Consider the following 19,435-nt stretch of genomic DNA (forward strand, 5'->3'; position numbering starts at 1 on the left):
CTCACTGTAAAACTGTAGAACTGATCTCTGTCTCTGTCTGTCCGTCTTTCTCTTTCTCTCTCTCTCTCTCTCTCTCTCTCTCTCTCTCTCTCTCTCTCCGAGAGAAAGCCTATTTGACTCTTTCTGCTTGCAAAACCACATGATCCTCTTAGAACAGCAAGTTCTCTTCCAGACAATCTGCGGCTCCGACAAGTTCTTTCACCTGTGTTGCCTTTTTGTAAACAACATTCCACTAGTGAAGTATCTTGGGCACTCTCCAAAGCTGTTGTAAATGCTGTTGGCCCCAACATATCTAGCATGAGCAGAGCTCCAGTATTTTAAATAAGATCTGTTTTATAGTGTTTCTCTGTGACCTACACTAAAAAAAACCTACCCCAATTTATCTCCCAAAAACATGTGTATATTCTGTCACACCTCCAGGTGCTGCAATTTTCCCCTACCCTTCGAAACTTGCTGTGGCTTGTAAATTAATTGGGTGTAATTGGGTCATAGTCCAGAAAGGCCTGTTACCGCAAAATATATTTAACTTGCCTTCCCTCTGGCATCCAATTTTTCCCATTTAGTTGAAAGGACTGGGTGTACTTGCACCAGGTTAAACTGGTACAGATTCAGCAGTGGCTCTACCTGTTCTTTATCGGATTGGGCTGCAGACTCCACTTGGAAATTGCTCATTTATGGTTGTGTTCCAGAGCATATCTCAGTGGAAATTTGCCCCTTTCTTGAGGCTTCAATTTAAATTCACAAAAATGACATTTGGGCAGAGACCAGGAAAATGGAAATTAGCTATGATTGTTTGTGCTATTCCAGCTGTAGATACTTTGCCAATGTGAGTGGTTTCAGATTCCATTTATTTGCATGAGTCATTTTCAGACCAGGGATACGAGAAAGCACAATTGATAATATCAGAAACAAACTTTTCCTGCTCTTGGGGCTTGAGTCTGCTTTGGGGATTGGTGGTTGCTGTTGCCCCAGAACTTTTGTCAATAAGATAGAAATAGATATAGCAATATGTGTTTATAAAGTGTTTTATCAAATGGCCCTTTGCTATTGATAACAATGATTTTAGAGGTTGAAAGATTAAGTATAATTTTAAGAAGTTGGTTCCCTATTTTCATTGGGCACACTTCATAGATTCTCAGTAGGCCTGATGGAAAATTCACCAAAGATTCTGCAGCAGAAAGTTTTCTTAGCTGAGCGCATGTCAAATTACAGGTTATGAGATGTATTTTTAAAAAGTCTGGCTGTCCTTTTGTGGAGTGGGATATTTGTGGAAAGGGCTCTGTTACTAACCAAATCAAACAAACCTGCTCTAAAATAAATACCCAAGGTTGCCAAAGCACAAGTTATAATCAAGAAGTTTCCAAAAGACGTGTCTGTTGTGGATGTAATCTTTCCTTAATTTGTTTACCAATGAAAAAGTCCTGTTTATTTCAAACTTTGATTTATCGAGTTGGGGAAAACAGCTTGTTAATTGTGGTTTATACATGGTGTTTTCACAGGACAACTACTGCATTTTATTGCATTTACTGAGCAAAGGCTAAAATGGTACAGTTTTTTTTCTTGAATCAGATATCATTCAATATAATTTTTAATAGTCTTGAATGCAGATTTATTTCTGATCCCATTTATTGACTTATTTTGGACTGGCTTTTTAGATCTGAGGCAGGATTTGTGTATACAATTTTTATTTCCAGTAAACTGATCTGGACTTTTATTTTAAATATTAGCTAGCAAAACAACAAGGTGCAGCCAGAATCAACATTAGTTAAGGCCAAATTCTCTCAAATTTAGACATGGTGCCTGTTTAGAGCTGAAGAATTGATGCAGTCGTTGAACACACACATATCACCTCTGAATTCGAATCCTCTCTGTCTGTCTGTCTCTCTTTTTTCTTTCTTTCTCTTTTTATCTTTCTCTCTCTCACCAGCTTCAGACTTGAAACAATTTTGGATAGTCATTTTAATTCCTAAATATCAGGAACATGTACAGAACAAAAATATACCTAATTTGGCAAGAATGTACTAAACCTGGCAATCTTTCTTGGCTCAGTACAGGTGATTTTATTCATAAGCAAGAAGGTCATAGGTTCACATTCCACTCAAGTGTCTTCATCTTAGAATCCATGCCATTGCTCAGCGCAGTACTGAGTGAGTGAGTTGTAGGTGCTCTTTTTTGGATGAAGTGTTCAATAGAGGTTCTGACTGTCCTCAAAGATGGATCTAAACAAAATAACCGATTCTTTTATACTTTATTGAATCCTACTAAACATTATTTTCTCTAAAGCTTCAAATTCATAAAACTTGTGAAACAAATTAGTTAAGTAAAAAATGTTTTTAAAAATTAAAGGTAACTAGTTTCAACAATAGCAGGTGGCATATCTTAAATACAGTACAACTCCGATTATCCAAAATTAGAGTCTCCAAAATCCTCATTTATCCAAAATCTTAAAAAAAATTCAAATAAATGAGGATATCTGAAACAAATTAGAAAACCTCATCTATCTGAAATATTTTCGTAGCCGAACTGACCTCACAGGTTGAAAAAAATTCACTTGTCCTGAAATTAGAATGTTGATTGTCCTCATTTCAGATAACTCCCTCCCCTCTCTCTTTCCACTTCTTCTTTACCTTCTCCTGTTGACTTTTCTCTCCAACTTTCCCTCTCAAACTGCATATCACTGTCTCCCAGCCTCAAGTGGTCAGAAGAATCCTTTGTCCTGGCATCATCAAAGAGAGTGGCCTCCTGGGCAGGAGCGGGACCTCAGGCGCAGTGGCGTTCCCTCCTCTTTCCTCCTATCCCCTCCCCCCCCCCCCACTTCATCCTCAGCCTACTACCACACACCAGACTTCGTGCTTTAGACCTAGGGGAGGATTCTGAGTCAGGACTTGGGTGATGGGGGCTCCAGTGACCAGGGAGACAGGAGCCCGCCAACTCACCAGTGAGTGTTCCACCAGTCCAGTAAGCTTCCCTGGGGCTCAGATGAAGCGGTGGGATGTATGGGGATTGGAGGCGGCAGTTGGGAGATCTCAGTGATCAGCAGTGGCATTATGGCCAGCAATTTAGGTGAGAATTAAATGTTATTTTAATGCTTAAAAAGCTTTCTTTTATTGTTGTTTAAATTTTGATACAAGTGATTTGCTGTTGCTACTGGGCTGTTTCTAAAAAAAAATGGCCAGTTGTCCAAAAAAACTTTTATCTAACATAGACCTCGTCCCAACAATTTCTGAAGTTCTTATTTGGTTTTAAGAATGCAGATGTTCAAAGCACAATGTACAGCGGAATCTCTCTAGACTCTACAATGTTTATCTTTGCTTTTAACCGCCAGGTCCGAAATTCTTCCACATTGTTATTCAGTGCACTAATCACCAGGATATTTGGAGTCAAAAGAGGAAAAGATGAACATTCCAAGAAAAACAGGTAATAGTTTGCTTACACCTGCATAGAAATTTGTTTTTGAAGGAAAATTTTTGTTATTTCCAAGGAACTATTGTTCATGATTTCAACTGTCTTTGTTTGGCAAGTATCTCTGTAGTTGAAATTCATTGTGCAAGACCAATTAAATGAGCAGTGTGCGCACATTTCACACCAATTGCACTACCTATCTTATTTGCAAAGGCTCTTACTCCATTGTTGCTGTATGTTGCAGTTAATAGTCTTAGGCCCATGGCCACCCATAGATAGGAAGTCATCTTTGTATAACTCTGCCCATTTCATCGACTAGTTAGTAAACACTGAGGATAGTGATGTGAAACTTAATTTGAGTATGTAGGTAATTGCTGAAATGGAATTGCATCCAACTAACAGAAGAAAAGAGGACTGAAAGAAAACTGAGGAAAGTTCAGACCTTAAGTCAAAAATGATTTTTTTAAATAAGTATTGGCCTCAAAGATGAAATAAATAGGCCATTAATATCATCGATGATAGGCAAACAATTATTACCACCCTTGACCTCAAATGAAAGTCTCATATTGTATTATTGAAATTTTGTTTCTATATCCCCCTCCTATTTGGAGGAGGGAATCGGGTGCTTTTTGGTATGTAGATTGCCTTCTTAATAAGTAATTAAATCCTTCTTTCACCTTTTTTGTAGTCTTTCTTGCTTTTGTCCTATTTGCAACCTTTCTCTACTTTTCCTCCCTCTTGTTTTCTCCTGTGGCCTTCTTGCTTGCTTTTTGCTGAGAACCTCTATTCTTTGGCTTGGCTTCTCCACTCGTCTCATTTCTTTCCTCCAAATATGCAATTCTCTCAGTGAAATTAATTTTCCTCATTAAAAAAAAACTGTTTCTACACTCTCTTCATCTCCTTGTGGTCTTTCAGCACTAAATTCAGAGTTTTTGCCAAAGTTTGCTGCATTGTCTCATCTGTTTTAATTCAACTTTTGAAATTCTTATAAAATTGAAAAGAAAATGAAAACTGTTGGCCATTACTATTGCCTTGGTTCCACCCACAGGTACTTTGTTTTTCTGACGAATCGAGTGGCAATGTGCACAATGTATGTGTTTAAAAAAAAGAATTTATTGAGGGGTGCGTGGCGTGATGGCTTAGGTTGGAGATGTGGAAATTCACCTCTCCCAGCAGAATTGATCAAAAAATGTCTTTAAAGAACTTTAATTTTTAAAAATTCAAGATTGTTTTTAAGTTATTGAAGAATGGCTACAAGGAAAGTTAAATCACAAACATTAGAGAAATCGGTACTGCAAGAAAGTTCTGCAACAGTAGAAGCTGGGCCTAAAGCAATCCTAGAAATTATTAGGCTAGTGAGCCTGATGTCAGTAGTAGGTAAATTACTGGAATGTGTTCTAAGAGATTGGATATACAGTTGTTAGGATAGCCAGGAACTGATTAGGGATAGTCAACATGTCTTTATGCGTGGTAGGTCATTGATGAAGGAAAGGCTGTGAATGTTGTCTACATGGACTTTAATAAGGCCTTTGACAAGATCCCATATGGAGGTTAGTCAGGGAGGTTCAGATACTAGGTATTCATGGTGAAGTAGTGAGTTGGATTTGACAATGGCTGGATGGGAGAAGCCAGAGAGTAGTGGTGGATGATTGCTTCTCAGACTGGAGGCCTGTAACTAGTGGTGTGCCTCAGGGATTGGTGCTGGGACCATTGTTTGTCATCTGTATCAATGATCTGGATGTTAATGTGGTAAATTGTATCAGCAGATTTGCAGATGACACTAGATTAGATGTAGTTTGGACAGCGAAGAAGGTTTTCAAAGCTTGCAAAGGTCTAGACCAGCTGGAATAGTGGGCTGAAAAAATGGAAGCTGAAATTTAATGCAGTCAAGTGTGAGGGGTTGCATTTTGGAAGGGAATACCAAGAAAAGAGATAAATGGTAAATGGTATGGCAGTGAGGAGCATGGTAGAACAGAGGGATCTGGGAATACAGATACGTAATTCCCTGAAAGTGGTGGTCACCAGTGGATAGGGTTGTAAAGAGAGCTTTTGGCATATTGGCCTTCATAAATCAAAGTATTGAGTATAGGAGTTGGGATGTTATGGTAAAGTTGTCTAAGACATTGGTGAGGCCAAATTTGGAGTATTGTGTGCAGTTTTGGTCATCTAACTACAGGAAATATATCAATAAGATAGAAAGAGTGCAGAGAAGATTTACTTGGATGTTGCCAAGACTTCAGGGACTAAATTACAGGGAAAGGTTAAATGGGTTAGGATTTTATTCCCTGGAGTGTTGAAGAATGAAGGGAGATTTGTAGAGGTATTTAAAATTATAAGGGGGATAGATAGTAAATGTAGATTGACTTTTTCCTCTGAGGGTAGGTGAGATACAAACCAGAGGACATGGATTAAGGGTGAAAGGGGAAATATTTAGGAAAAACGTGAGGGGGAACATCTTCACACAGAGAGTGGTGGGAGTGTGCAATGAGCTTCCAGCTGAACTGGTGAATGTGGACTCAATTTTAATAAGATTTTGGACAGGTACATGGATGGGAGAAGTATGGAAGGCTATTGCAGGTCCCGGTGGCTAAGCAAAACAAAAGAAAAAATGGTTTGGCACAGACTAGAAGGGCCAAAGGGGCCTGTTTCTGTGCTGTAATGTTCTGTACATGTAACTCCAGCGCCAACTCCCCGGGGAGCCGGGAAAGATGGTGTTGGAATTCAGAAGAGAATCGCAGAACTACAGAACAGAATGGCTTCTCCCATCCAGCCATTGTCAAATCCAACTCACTACTTCACCATGAATACCTAGTATCTGAACCTCTCTGACTAACCTCCATATGGGATCTTGTCAAAGGCCTTATTAAAGTCCATGTAGACAACATTCACAGCCTTTCCTTCATCAATGACCTACCATGCATAAAGACATGTTGACTATCCCTAATCAGATCAGATTTCCTCCAAGGGTTACACGGGCGATGGCGGTGAAGTACATGTAACTCCAGCGCCAACTCCCCGGGGAGCCGGGAAAGATGGTGTTGGAATTCAGAAGAGAATCGCAGAACTACAGACTTCATTTGAACATCTGTGCATGCACAAAACTCTGCATTTGCACATCAGCTTTAGAGGAAAAGCCCAAAGCAACAACTGTTGCTAGTCAAAAGAGACCACAACAGTCAATTCAATATGATATCGATATTGAGTCAACGATATCATCTAGTAATTCTGAAGAGGAAAAAATAAGGGAAGAAAACATATCAAGAAATAGAGAAGAGGGAGAAATAATTGGAATAGAGGAGGTCCAACCAGTTCAAGGTATGCAGTACGATAATCCAAGTAATATAACTCAAGCTATAAACAATTTAGCACAACAAATAGTCACAATGAATAAATGTATGTAACAACTTTTAATACTAATATTAATGGACAATTAATCAAAGAAGAAATAAAGGATATTAAACATGATGTGAAAAGATGTACTGATGCTGTGGATAAAGTCATGATTAAAATTCAGAAGATTGAAGAAGTAGTTCTGGAATGTCATTTTGAAGTGGAGGAATGTAAGGATGTAGTTAATAATTTAATAATTAATAATTTAATTCTAAAGCAAGAGGAGTTGTAATTTTGATTAATCAAAAGTTAACTTTCAAAATACAATCTGCAACTACAGATGTAGAAGGAAGATTTGTTTTAGTGAATTGTCAAATATATTCAGAAATATGGACACTTATGAATATATATGCACCAAATATAGATGATAAACAGTTTATTTAAGATTCTTTTAAGCATTTACCAGAAGCAATTAAAAATGTTTTCATTGCTGGTGATTTTAATTGTTTAGATCCAATATTAGATAAAGCATCAAAATCAATTGTGAGAAATAAAAAGATTCTTAACTTGATGAAAGAGTTAAATTTAATAGATATTTGTCAAAAAATTAATCCAAAGGATAAAGATTATTCGTGTTATTCGAGAATGGATGTTTTTGTTATCAGCACAATTAAGAGTAACTGAGGTGCAATATAAAGCTAGAATAACTTCGGATCATTCACCTCTTTTGATGTCTTGTATAATTCAAAAAAAAAGAAACAATGTAATATAGATGGTGATTAAATTTATCATTGTTAAAAAGAGTAGATTTTTATAATTGTATAGAAGAGAAATTCAAGAATTTTTATAAATTAATTCTAAATCCACCAATAATATTCATATTATAGGAAGCTTTAAAAGCTTATTTAAGAGGTCAAATAATAAGTTATTCAGCAAAAATTAAAAAGAAATATGTTATGGAATTCGATAATTTTGAAAGAGAGATTGAGACTTTGGAAAAAGATTTACAAAAAATGTTTGTGAGGAAAAAGGAACATTTTAATTAAGAAGTTATAATACAAACATATAAAATGAACAAAATTAATTGAAAAATCTCAACAAAAATATTATGAATTGGGGAAGGATCTCATAAAGTTTTAGCGTGGCAATTGAAGACAGTACAAACTTCAAGAACTATTAATACTATTTTAAAAAATAATTCAAAAAATTAACATAATCCCCAAGAAATAAATGATTCTTTTAAGGATTTTTATTTAAATCAAATGCATCTCAAGTTGATAAATATGAATCTAAAATTAACAAATTTTCATCTAAAATTAAATTGACTAGATTAAACTAGAGTAGAAAAAATTTAGATGCATCTTTGACGATGAGGGAAGTTAATAATGCTCTTAATTCATTAACAAGTGGAAAATCACTGGGGGTTTTCCACCAGAATTTTATAAGAAGTTTAATGATTTATTGATACCTCCTTATATGGAGGTATTAAAACAAATAATGGAATCCCATTCTCTACCAAAAATTTTTTCAAATGCAATAATAACTGTCATACCTAATAAAGATACAGATTTATTGAAAACAAAATCATATCGACCAATTTCATTGTTGAATATTGACTATAAGATAATGGCAAAAATCTTATCAATCAGAATGGCAAGATACTTCCTGGATTTAATAAATCCAGATCAAGTGGGAGATAATATTGCTAGATTGATTAGTTTAATAAATTTAGCTCAAATGAAAGAGGAATTGGGATTAGTATTAACCTTAGATGCTGAAAAAGGTTTTGATATATTAGAATGGAATTTATTTAAAATTTTATGAAAAAATTGGTTTTTGATCTATATTTATTGATTGGATTAAAACTTTGTATAACAAGCCTTCTGCTAAGGTGATAACTAATGGACAAATTTCTAGGTCAATGAGACAAGGATGTCCTCTTTCTCCTTTGTTGTTTATTTTGGTGATTGAACCTTCATCAGAATTAATTAGACAAGGAACTAATATTGTAGGTATTAAAGTTGGAAAAGAAGAACATAAATTAATTTATTTGCAGATGATGTATTAATTTACATGATGGATCCAGTAAATTCTTTAAGGCATTTATTGGTAAGATTGAAAGAATATGGCGATATATCTGGTTATGAGATTAATTCTGTTAAAAGTTAAATTATGTATATAACAAATGAAGACTATACTAAATGTAAGGATGTTACGCAATTTAAATGGTCAGATAGTGTAATTAAATATTTAGGAATAAAAATAGATAAAAATTTAAATAACCTGTATAAATTAAATTATTTATTTTTATTTAGTAAGATTAAAAATCATTTAGAACAGGGGTTCCCAACCTGGGGTACATTTGCACTTTTCTGGGGGTACATTGTGTCTGAGAGAATAACCTCTACTGTACAATACATGGTGTTGTAATCTGCAGTCAGATTGCACAATGTCGTGTTTTTTTTTATCTTTAATTTTTACGGGTACAGAGGAACAAAAAGGTTGGGAACCCCTGGTTTAGAAAGATGGAAAGATTTACCCATTACTTTAATAGGAAGAGTAAATTGTATTAAAATTAATATTTTTAAATAATTCAATATCTTTTTAAATCAATTCCATATGGGATTCCTCAAAAAATTTTTAAAGACGTATTCAATTGTTTGGAAATTTTTATGGAACGGGAAGTTGGCTTGAGTTGTAATGGAAATGTTAACATGGAAATATGAATTAGGAGGCTTACAATTACCTAATTTTCAAAATTACTATAAGGCAGCTCAATTGAAATTTATTAATGTGATGTTTGATTCAGAAAAATCTTGGAATAGAGTAGAATTACATAATATAGGAGAAGATTCAAAGGAAGAGGTTATTTATAACTCGGATCCTAAATTATTAATGGGAACTAAAGGTTCATTTATCTTAAACATCTGCAAGAAATTTGGAATAAAGTTGATTATAAAATAAGAGGAAAATGTTTATTTTCTCGTAAAATGCCTTTATTTCAAAATAAACTTATTTCATTTTTTATGAATAATAAACTTTCAAAAATTTGGTTTCAAAAATAAATTAAAATAATAGATGATTGCTTTCAAGTTAGTAAATTTATTGCTTTTCAAAGAATGAAAGAGAAGTTTAAAATACCAAATAATAGACTTTTTGCTTATTATCAAGTAAAGGTTTTTTAATCAAAAAATTAGGTCATAATTTAACTTTACCAAGACTTAATTGTTGGGTATAAGTCTGCCCGCTACTGGACATCATGACGCCCATGACATGATGTCACCCTTCCATATATATATAACCCTGTGTGTCATTAGCCAAGTTAGTCTAATAGAAGTAAAGGATGAGAAAGCATCACGTCTCCAGATATTAATTGTGTGAGTGCATACACAACAATGGTAACGAGGAACAAAACGAACCCTACACATGCTCTATGCACCAACCGTGAGAAGGAAAATAACTGAAGAAAGGTAGAAAATCATTACCTAACAACCCCAACAAGGCGAAAGCGCGCCAAGATAGCAGAGGGAAAGTTCAGGGAATTCAACCAAGTAGAAGAAAGCTGGGATAACAGCATAGAATGGTTTAACCACTACTGCGTATCCACAATATTGTGGAAGATCCAGTAAAACACAAACATGCCCTCTTCCTCAGTATAATGGGCAGCAAAACGTTTGACCTCCTTAAGACCTTGCTGGCTCCCGAGGATCCAGGGATGAAGACATTCAATGAATTATGCACAACTCTAAGGAACCATTTAAGCCCCAAACCACCAGTTATGGCAGAAAGGCATTGATTCTGTGAAAGGAGGCAAAGACAAGGAGAAATAATAAGTGAATACCTGGCATCGTTGCACAAACTGGCAGAGCATTGTCATTTCAAGCAGTTTCTAAATCAGGCACTGCAAGACAGATTAGTGATGGATGGGACTGGCAAATTGCCAAGTAAGGCAAAAATTATTAGCAATGGATGAAGATGTTACATTACAGATTGTGTACAGGGCTTCCTGCAGCTCTGAAATGGCAGATATAAACTTGGATGCAGGTCAACCAGACCAGAGAACCGTTTCTTCAAAAATTCTAAATGCAACTATTGCAAAGCAGAACAACATATCAAAACTAAATGTTCACTTCTAAAATGCTGGTGGCCTGAAAATAAGCAGGCAGCTAAAGTCAAAACGATTACAGAGAGAGAGGCAACCTAGCAACGATTATGATAACAGCCCAATGGCTGAACTTCAGATCCTGAGTTATTACACATCTGAGGAAGAAACAGAGGAAACACAGCAATCTTTATACAGCTAAAAATAAATGGTCATCCCCTGAAGATGGAGTTAGATACAGGGGCAGAAGAGTCCCTGATACCGTTACATGTAAAGGAATGCTTGCTACCATGCCTCCTGGTAAAAACAACTGAAATAACTAAGATCTGTTACAGGAGACAGAATCAAGTGTTTGGAAAATGTACTGTCCAAGTACAATACAAACAACAGCAACCAAAGACACTCCCAGGGACCAGCACTTTTCAGAAGAAACTGACTACAACACATTCCCCTAAACTGGCTGGAAATCGGTTCAATACTAAATGTAAACCACAAAGACACCTCCTAGCCAGAACTTGACCAAACCTTCAACAACCACGCAGTGGTTTTCCAACAAGAATTGGGGAAAATCAAAGGTTCAAGTCAAACTGCAATTAAAAGATAATGCAGAACCAAAATTCTTCAAAGACAGAACAGTCCCATTTGCTATGAAAGGGAAAATTGAGGCTGAATTAAACAGACTAAAGCATGAAAGCATATAGAACCAATACAATACAGCGATTGGGCGGTACCCATTATACACGTATCAAAAGCAAATGGTGAGATTCGCATTTGCGGCAATTACACAATCACCATCAATCCATCACTCAGAATACCCAAACACCCCATGCCCAAAGCAGAAGAATTGTTCCAAGCAATAAACGGAGGGCAAAAATTCACAAAACTAGATTTGTCACAAGCATATTGACAGATAGAATTGGACAAAAAATCAAGGGAATATGTAACAATCAATCCCCATCTGGGACTATTCACCTACACACGAGCCTGACGGAAGTTCAGCAGCACCAGCGATTTTTCAAGCAACACTGGACAAATTACCTCATGGACTCTCCGCTGGATGTTACCTCGATGACATCATCATCATGGCCAAAACGACAGTGAACACTTACAAAACCTTGAAAAGGTTTTAACCAGACTACAACAGGCTAATATATGATTATGAAAGGACAAATGTGTCTTCATGCGCCCCTCAGTAACATATCTTGGGTTTACAATCGACAATGATGGGCTGCAAATGAGTCCAGCAGGAACAGAAGCTGTTCGCAAGGCCCCATACCCAACCAACAAATCGGAATTACAGTCCTTCCGTGGACTAAAAATATATCCCTAATATGTCTACACTATGCAAACATGGTATTGGAACACAGAAATTAAAAACACAGTGAACTAAAGGAAATACTAACGTCAACAAATAAGGTGCTGATCCACTACGACCCTAGTAAAGAAGTTACACTAGCCGTGGGTTCTTCAACAGTGGGACTAGGAGTGGTACTATCCCAAATCACAGAAAAAGGTGAGTAATCAGTAGCATATGCTTCGCGAACATTAACCACAAGCGAACGCAATTACGCCCAATTAGAAAAAGGATTGGCAATAATTTTTGGTGTAAAAAAAAATTCCACCAATAGCTTTACGAAAGAAAATCCACAGGCAACAAGCCTCTTCGTTTAATCCTGGTACCACACAAAGGTATACCAGTATTAGCTGCAGCCAGAATTCAAAGATGGGCCATGGTACTAGCGGCGTATAACTATGATATAAAACATAAACCAGGAACACTCAACAGCCATGAAGATGCCTGATCACGCAAGCCGCTACCCGAGACAGAATGAGAAGAAATTATTAAATGGACGGCAGAGGCAGCATTCATCAACCAAGAACAACTTCAACAACTGCCCATTACAGCCCAGATGATCGGAAAGGAAATCCAAAAAGAGGCAACGTTAAACAAGACCCAATATGTCATCCTTAATGGGTGGCCTGAATCTGAAGTCATCCCAGAAGATCTAAAACCTTACCACACATGCCGCCATGAACTATCAGTTGAAGAAGGATGTTTACTATGGGGTACCTGTACAATTATTCCAGCCAAATGGCAAACTACCATATTATCAGAACTGCACCACAACCACCTGGGAATGGTACGAATGAAGGCACTGGCCCAGATGCATGTCTGGTGGCCCTCCATAGATGGAGAAATTGAAACATCAGTAAGAGAATGCAAAGTATGTCAGCCAATGCAGCCATAAGTGCTGCAAGTCAAAGCTAATACATGGAAATGGCCTCCAAACCCTGGCATTTGCTAGACAATTCATGGGTGAGACTTTCCTACTAGCTGTGGACACACACTCCAAATGGTCAGTAGTTTACAGCTGAAAAACACCAAAGCAGATCCCATGATTGACTGTCTACGAGCTATCTTTGCCACTTACAGATTGCCTCATGAATTAGTTACGGACAATAGGCCTCAGTTTACATCAGATTATTTTTAAAAATTTATGCGTGACAACAATATCAGACATTTTTTTCCGCACCCTATCACCCAAGTACCAATGGAGAGGCAGAACATTTCATACAAACATTCAAAAAAGCAATGAAAACCATGAAACTTCTAAATGCCTCCTGGACACACAAAATCGCAGATTTCCTGTTGGGGTACAGAAACACGCCGCATTCTACTGCAAAATGCACTCCAGCAGAACTAATTTTTGGCCGCAACCTGCAGACCAGGCTGTCCACAGTTCATTCAGATCTGAGTCTCTGATTGCAAAAAAAATCAGTATCGCCACAAACCTCACCTAGAACATTGAAAGTGGGTGAGAGAGTTCTGGTACAAGATTATAGACCATATAAAGACCCATGGTGGGTAGAAGTAATCTTACAAAAATTGAGCCCCTGCTCATACTCTGTTCTAGTGAGGAAGCAACACATTGACCAATTACGAGCATTGATTGACACTAAGGTTCATGAACTGCGGGAGGTGGAGCCAGACCTGCCGTGGCCTGTCCCAACCATCCCACCCCTCGGGCCAAGTGAGGGGGGTGACTGAGATGGTTGCGGAGCTGAGGAGACCAGTGAGGAGTCCACTAAATGACACATACAGCCAGGAGGGCACCAAAGACGGGCAGTCGCTGCTGAAGGTCAGCGAAGGCGGGCAGTCGCTGCTGAAGGTCAGCGAAGGCGGGCAGTCGCTGCTGAAGGTCAGCGAAGGCGGGCAGTCGCTGCTGAAGGTCAGCGAAGGCGGGCAGTCGCTGCTGAAGGTCAGCGAAGGCGGGCAGTCGCTGCTGAAGGTCAGCGAAGGCGGGCAGTCGCTGCTGAAGGTCAGCGAAGGCGGGCAGTCGCTGCTGAAGGTCAGCGAAGGCGGGCAGTCGCTGCTGAAGGTCAGCGAAGGCGGGCAGTCGCTGCTGAAGGTCAGCGAAGGCGGGCAGTCGCTGCTGAAGGTCAGCGAAGGCGGGCAGTCGCTGCTGAAGGTCAGCGAAGGCGGGCAGTCGCTGCTGAAGGTCAGCGAAGGCGGGCAGTCGCTGCTGACTCGACCGCCGACCTGACTATCTATGGGTCCCGAGCACAGACAGGCACAGTAAATCGCGCTGAAGTGGTCCAAAAGAGAAGGAAGACCACCTGAATGCAAAAGGAATATGTCAACTGATTATTATTTAATACTTTCCCTTTTATAATTATAATTGTAAATATACTCATGAAATGTATTCTAATTCTCACTTATAGTCCTGGGCCTGATGTAATCTTATTAGTTCGAAGGAGCTCAGTCAGCATTTATCGCATGGTGAGGGGGGAAGAGTGTTGGGTATAAGCCCACCCTCAGCTGGACATCATGACGCCCACATCATGGTGTCACCCTTCCATATATAAAAGCCTGTGTGTCAGTCGGCATGTTAGTCTAATAGAAGTAAAGGATGAGAAAACATCATGTCTCCAGGTCTTAATTGTGTTGAGTGCAAACACAACAACAATAAATTGGAAGTATTAATAACTAATGGAGGTATTAATAAATTTATTTCAATGCATAGGTTACTTCAGAAAAATGCTTTGAAATTGGGAATTCATATATTAAGATTAAAATGGGAATTTGATTTGAATGATAAAATAGATGAAAATCATTGGAAAGAGATATGTAAACAAAGAATGACTAAAATTATTAATGTTAGGTATAGGTTAGTACAATATAATTTTTAACTTCAATTATATTTAACACCTAAGAAGTTAAAGAAATTTAATTCATCCTTATCATATTTATGTCTTAGCTGTAACAAAGAAGTAGGTTGTTATACTTTCTACTTGGTTTTGTCCAAAAGTATATACGTTTTGGTCTGAAATTTTTTAAAAAATGAATAAAGTTTTAGGAGTTATGCTCCCAATGGACCCAATGATATTTTTGTTAGAAGATATTAAAAAAACTTTATTAAATTGGGATTAACTATGTATCAAATAGGATTTTTACAAATTGTTTTACGCTGTTTCAAAGAAAAGTAGTGCTACTGCATGGAAATCTAATGTAGATTTTGGGATAGAGAGATAGCATGCAGAACTACATTCATGTATTCCACTTGAAAAAAATAACTTATAATTTATGCAATAAGTATTATTTCTTTTTGAAAATAAAGAGCCTGTTTACAAAGTGTTGGTTTAAAAATCTCTCAATATCTGGTCTGAGTTGTGAACCTGTACTTCACAATTCAAATCAATTTATATTCACATTTATATTTTTAGATTGACATTCTCCTATATTATCAGGTAAAATAGATGGGGGAGAGCCAGTGGATGTGGTGTACCTGGATTTCCAAAAGGCCTTCGATAAGGTCCCACATAAACAACTGGCATGCAAAATCAAGGCTCATCAAGGTGTTGATGTGGATTGAGAATTGGCTGGCAGATAGAAGACAGAGAGTTGGGATAAACGGCTCATTTTCTGAGTGGCATGTGGTGACCAGTGGGGTGCCACAGGGATCTGTACTGGGACCCCAGCTGTTCACAATTTACATTAATGATCTGGATGAGGGGATTGGATGTAATATCTCCAAATTTTCAGACGACACTAAGCTAGGAGGGGTTGTGTGCACTGAAGCTCCAGTGTGATTTGGATAAATTGGGGGACTGGGCAGATACATGTCAAATGCACTATAATGTCGATAAATGTGAGGTTATCCACTTTGGTAATACAAACCGGAGGCCAGATTACTAATTGAATGGCAATAGATTGGGAGATGGGGAAGTGCAGAGAGACCTAGGGGTTCTTGTGCACCAGTCACTGAAGGCGAGCATGCAGGTACAGCAGGAGGTTAAAAAGGCAAATGGTATGTTGGCCTTCATATCAAGAGGGTTTGAGTATAGGAATAAGGATACCTTTCTGCAGCTGTACAGAGCCTTGGTGAGACCACACCTGGAGTATTGTGTGCAGTTTTGGTTGCCTTATCTGAGGAAGAATGTTCTTGCAATGGAGGGAGTGCAAAGGTGATTCACCAGGCTGATACCTGGAATGGCAAGAATAACTTATGAGGAAAGATTGCACAATTTGGGATTGTAGTCGCTGGAGTTTAGAAGATTGAGAGGGGATCTCACAGAGATATATAAAATTCTGGCAGGACTGGACAGAATGGATGCGGAAGGGATGTCTCCAATGGTGGGGGTGTCCAGAACCCAGGGCCATGGTTCGAGGATAATAGGCAAACCATTTAGGACTGAGATGAGGAATTTCTTTACCCAGAGGGTGGTGAATCTGTGGAATTCATTGCCACAGAGGGCAGTAGAGGCAGATTCATTGAATATATTTAAGAGGGAATTAGATCTATTTCTTCAGTATAAGGGAATTAGGAATTACAGAGAAGGTGGGGACGGGGTACTGAACTCTAAGATCAGCCATGATCTCACTGAATGGCGGAGCAGGCTTGAAGGGCCAAATGACCTACTCCTGCTCCTATCTTCTATGTTTCTCTATATATTCTTCTTTTTTTTATCTATCCTTTATCTTTATAATTATTAGATTTGAAATGTTGGAGATGGAAGTTGAGAGGATGGAGGATTGAAAATATTCATATGTAATTTGATATCTGTATATATGTACTTTTTGATGTGATTTAAAATTTTAAATAAAATAATTTTTAAAAATAATTTGTGGGAGAGTTGCAAGCATCTGCAAATAAAATTGGGAATTAAAAATTAAGCTTGGAGTTCAGATTTTCAAATTTCATATCTGTGCTGCTAATTATTGTAACTTGCAATTTTTTTTTCTTCCTTGTCTTGTTTTTGTTTGTCTTGTATTTATTTTCCATTTTTAAGGTGGTTTTGTTGTCTGATTTATTCTCCAATTTTGGACAGCATGAGGGCGTGTAAACATAGCACATTTTCTCTCATCCTGAAATGTTGATTGGGTCTGTCATTATTATTTGAAGTGAAAGTTCAGATTGATTTATTTATTGATAATAATTTAGCTTCATTTGAACAATTATCTTTTAATTTTAAATTACTTGAATATAATTTCTTTAGATACTTACAAATTAAGAGTTTTTTTGAATTCACTATTGTTGAGACTTCCTCAAGACCTTGCTATAAATACAATAAGGATGATCTATAAATTTTTACCAAGCCAAAAAAAAAAGCTGATATTTGGTATATATGATTTACTTTAAAAGTCTAAGGATAACTCCCAAGATAAAATGGAAGCAAGATCTTCAGCTCTCATTCTCAGATACTACATGGGATTCTATCTTAAAATTGGTAAATTCCTCCTCTCTATGTGCCCGTCATTCGCTTTTACAATTTAAGGTAGTACATCGAGCCTACTTTTCTAAAGTTCAATTGTCTAAATTTTATCCTAATTGTTTATCTAATTGTGATAGATGTAAAACTGAGAAAGGTTCTTTTTTACATTTGTTTTTGTCTTGTTCCTTTCTTTCCAAATTTTGGGAAAATGTCTTTAGTACCTTATATTTAATTCTTAATGTTAATCTTATACCTAATCCTTTAATTTTTCTTTTTGGATCAACTAAGGTAATTGATTTGAAATTAACTGTGTCTCAATCCCATGTAGTCTCTTTCGCTTCCCTTATTTTTAGATGATCAACATTGATGAGATGGAAAGAATCCCTCCTACTCATACTCAATAGTTATATGACATGATAGCATGTCTAACTTTGGAAAAAAATCAGATGTTCCTCTATTGTAAAGGGTTTAAAGTTTTTAAGTTTATGGGTTCCTTTTATTTTTTATTATATAATCTATAAGATCATTTAAACTTTGTGATGTGAGTTTGTGTTTTTTTAATGGTAATGATATTGTATATATTTACCAAATGACTTCAGACAGGAAGGGGGTAGAATTTGTAGAATAGTATTAATTTACTTTTTAAAATAGTTTTCAATTAGTCTTATGTTACAACTGATTAAATGATCACTTGTTTATTTCCTTTTTTTGTTTGATTGTTATGATATCTAGTTTATATGTAACAGATTTTCTTATATGTCTTCCACATTACCTCTTTATATTTAGATAAATATACCTTCTACTTTTTGTATTATTATAAAATTGAATAAAAATATTTAATCAGGAATGTTCAGACTGAGCAAAAACGATGTGACTACATTTAAGGCATTGTAGACTATTAAAGTCTGATTGAGTTTTAGCTCTTAATTTATCATCTTTTGCATCCAGCAACTAGCTTGTCAGGACATGTCATGATTCAAATGTGTAGAAAACTCACATTATTTTATTCAAGTGTCAGATATGGACCATCAAGTGTTTCTCTAATTACATTTAACAAGTTGGGCAGAAGCAAAATACTCAGATTATATGAAAACTTAAGAAAAATGTTATTTCCAAACTTTCAGGTCTGTAATCTATTGCATCCCCCTCCTCATCTTCTAATCTACCTGAGCTAACTTGTCTCTCTCTTTCCCAGTTCAGATTAAGGTCTCAGACATGAAATATTTACTGTTCCTTTCTTCATAGATGCTGTCTGACCTGCAAATGTTGCCAGAATTTTTTGTTTGTACTCTGTATTGTTACCATTTTGTAGCTCCTTTTCAGTCTTCCCTAGCTATTGAAACAAATTGCGGTAACGGCAACTTTGATGTACCAAAGATTTGATTATACAAACAATGAATATGAACAGATTTGAAGGGCTTAAAAAGTAAATATTAAGATACTAAAAGAATTGTCAAAAGGAGTAGGTTCTTAAATGTAGGAAGATGGAAGGGTTTAGGAAAAAAATTCCACAACTTATTATCAATGTAGCAATGGGAACCAGCTGAAGGTTAGAGGAGTGAGGAATGATTGAGAGGTCGGGACTGTAATGATGCGAAAGGTTGAAGAAGCTTCAAATTTCCTGACATCTGAACATCCACAGGAACCAGGAATAGAGAATACCAAAGATTTATAATGCAATGAAAAAATAATTTAAACAGGAATTTCTTAGAAAATTGTGATGTAAATTCTTCAAAAATTACATTATTCAGTTAAAATACATTTGGAATTCACCTTTAATCCTCATATTGCCCTCCTTCCTCCAAATCCCATCTTCTTCCAGTCTCCTGGTGATAGCAGCATCTTCCTTGGCCATCTCTCCAAATCATTGCATTCTTCTGAACACCA

At 36.8% G+C, this 19,435-nt stretch overlaps 1 protein-coding gene across 8 annotated transcripts in view; it reads left to right on the forward strand.

The window, feature by feature from the left end:
* thada (THADA armadillo repeat containing) overlaps positions 1–19,435 on the forward strand; it is a 466,325-nt gene that overhangs the window by 131,005 nt on the left and 315,885 nt on the right. For all 8 annotated transcript variants that reach the window (XR_011355652.1, XM_069931122.1, XM_069931123.1 and 5 more), the window contains one exon: positions 3,326–3,417. Coding sequence is in view for 7 of the 8 variants with exons in the window: in XM_069931122.1 (XP_069787223.1) it covers positions 3,326–3,417 (92 nt within the window). In the remaining variant the exon portion in view is untranslated. The remainder of the gene's footprint in view (positions 1–3,325; positions 3,418–19,435) is intronic.

The sequence above is a fragment of the Narcine bancroftii genome, chromosome 4 (genome assembly GCF_036971445.1).
Source record: "Narcine bancroftii isolate sNarBan1 chromosome 4, sNarBan1.hap1, whole genome shotgun sequence".
In the NCBI taxonomy this organism is placed as follows: domain Eukaryota; kingdom Metazoa; phylum Chordata; class Chondrichthyes; order Torpediniformes; family Narcinidae; genus Narcine; species Narcine bancroftii.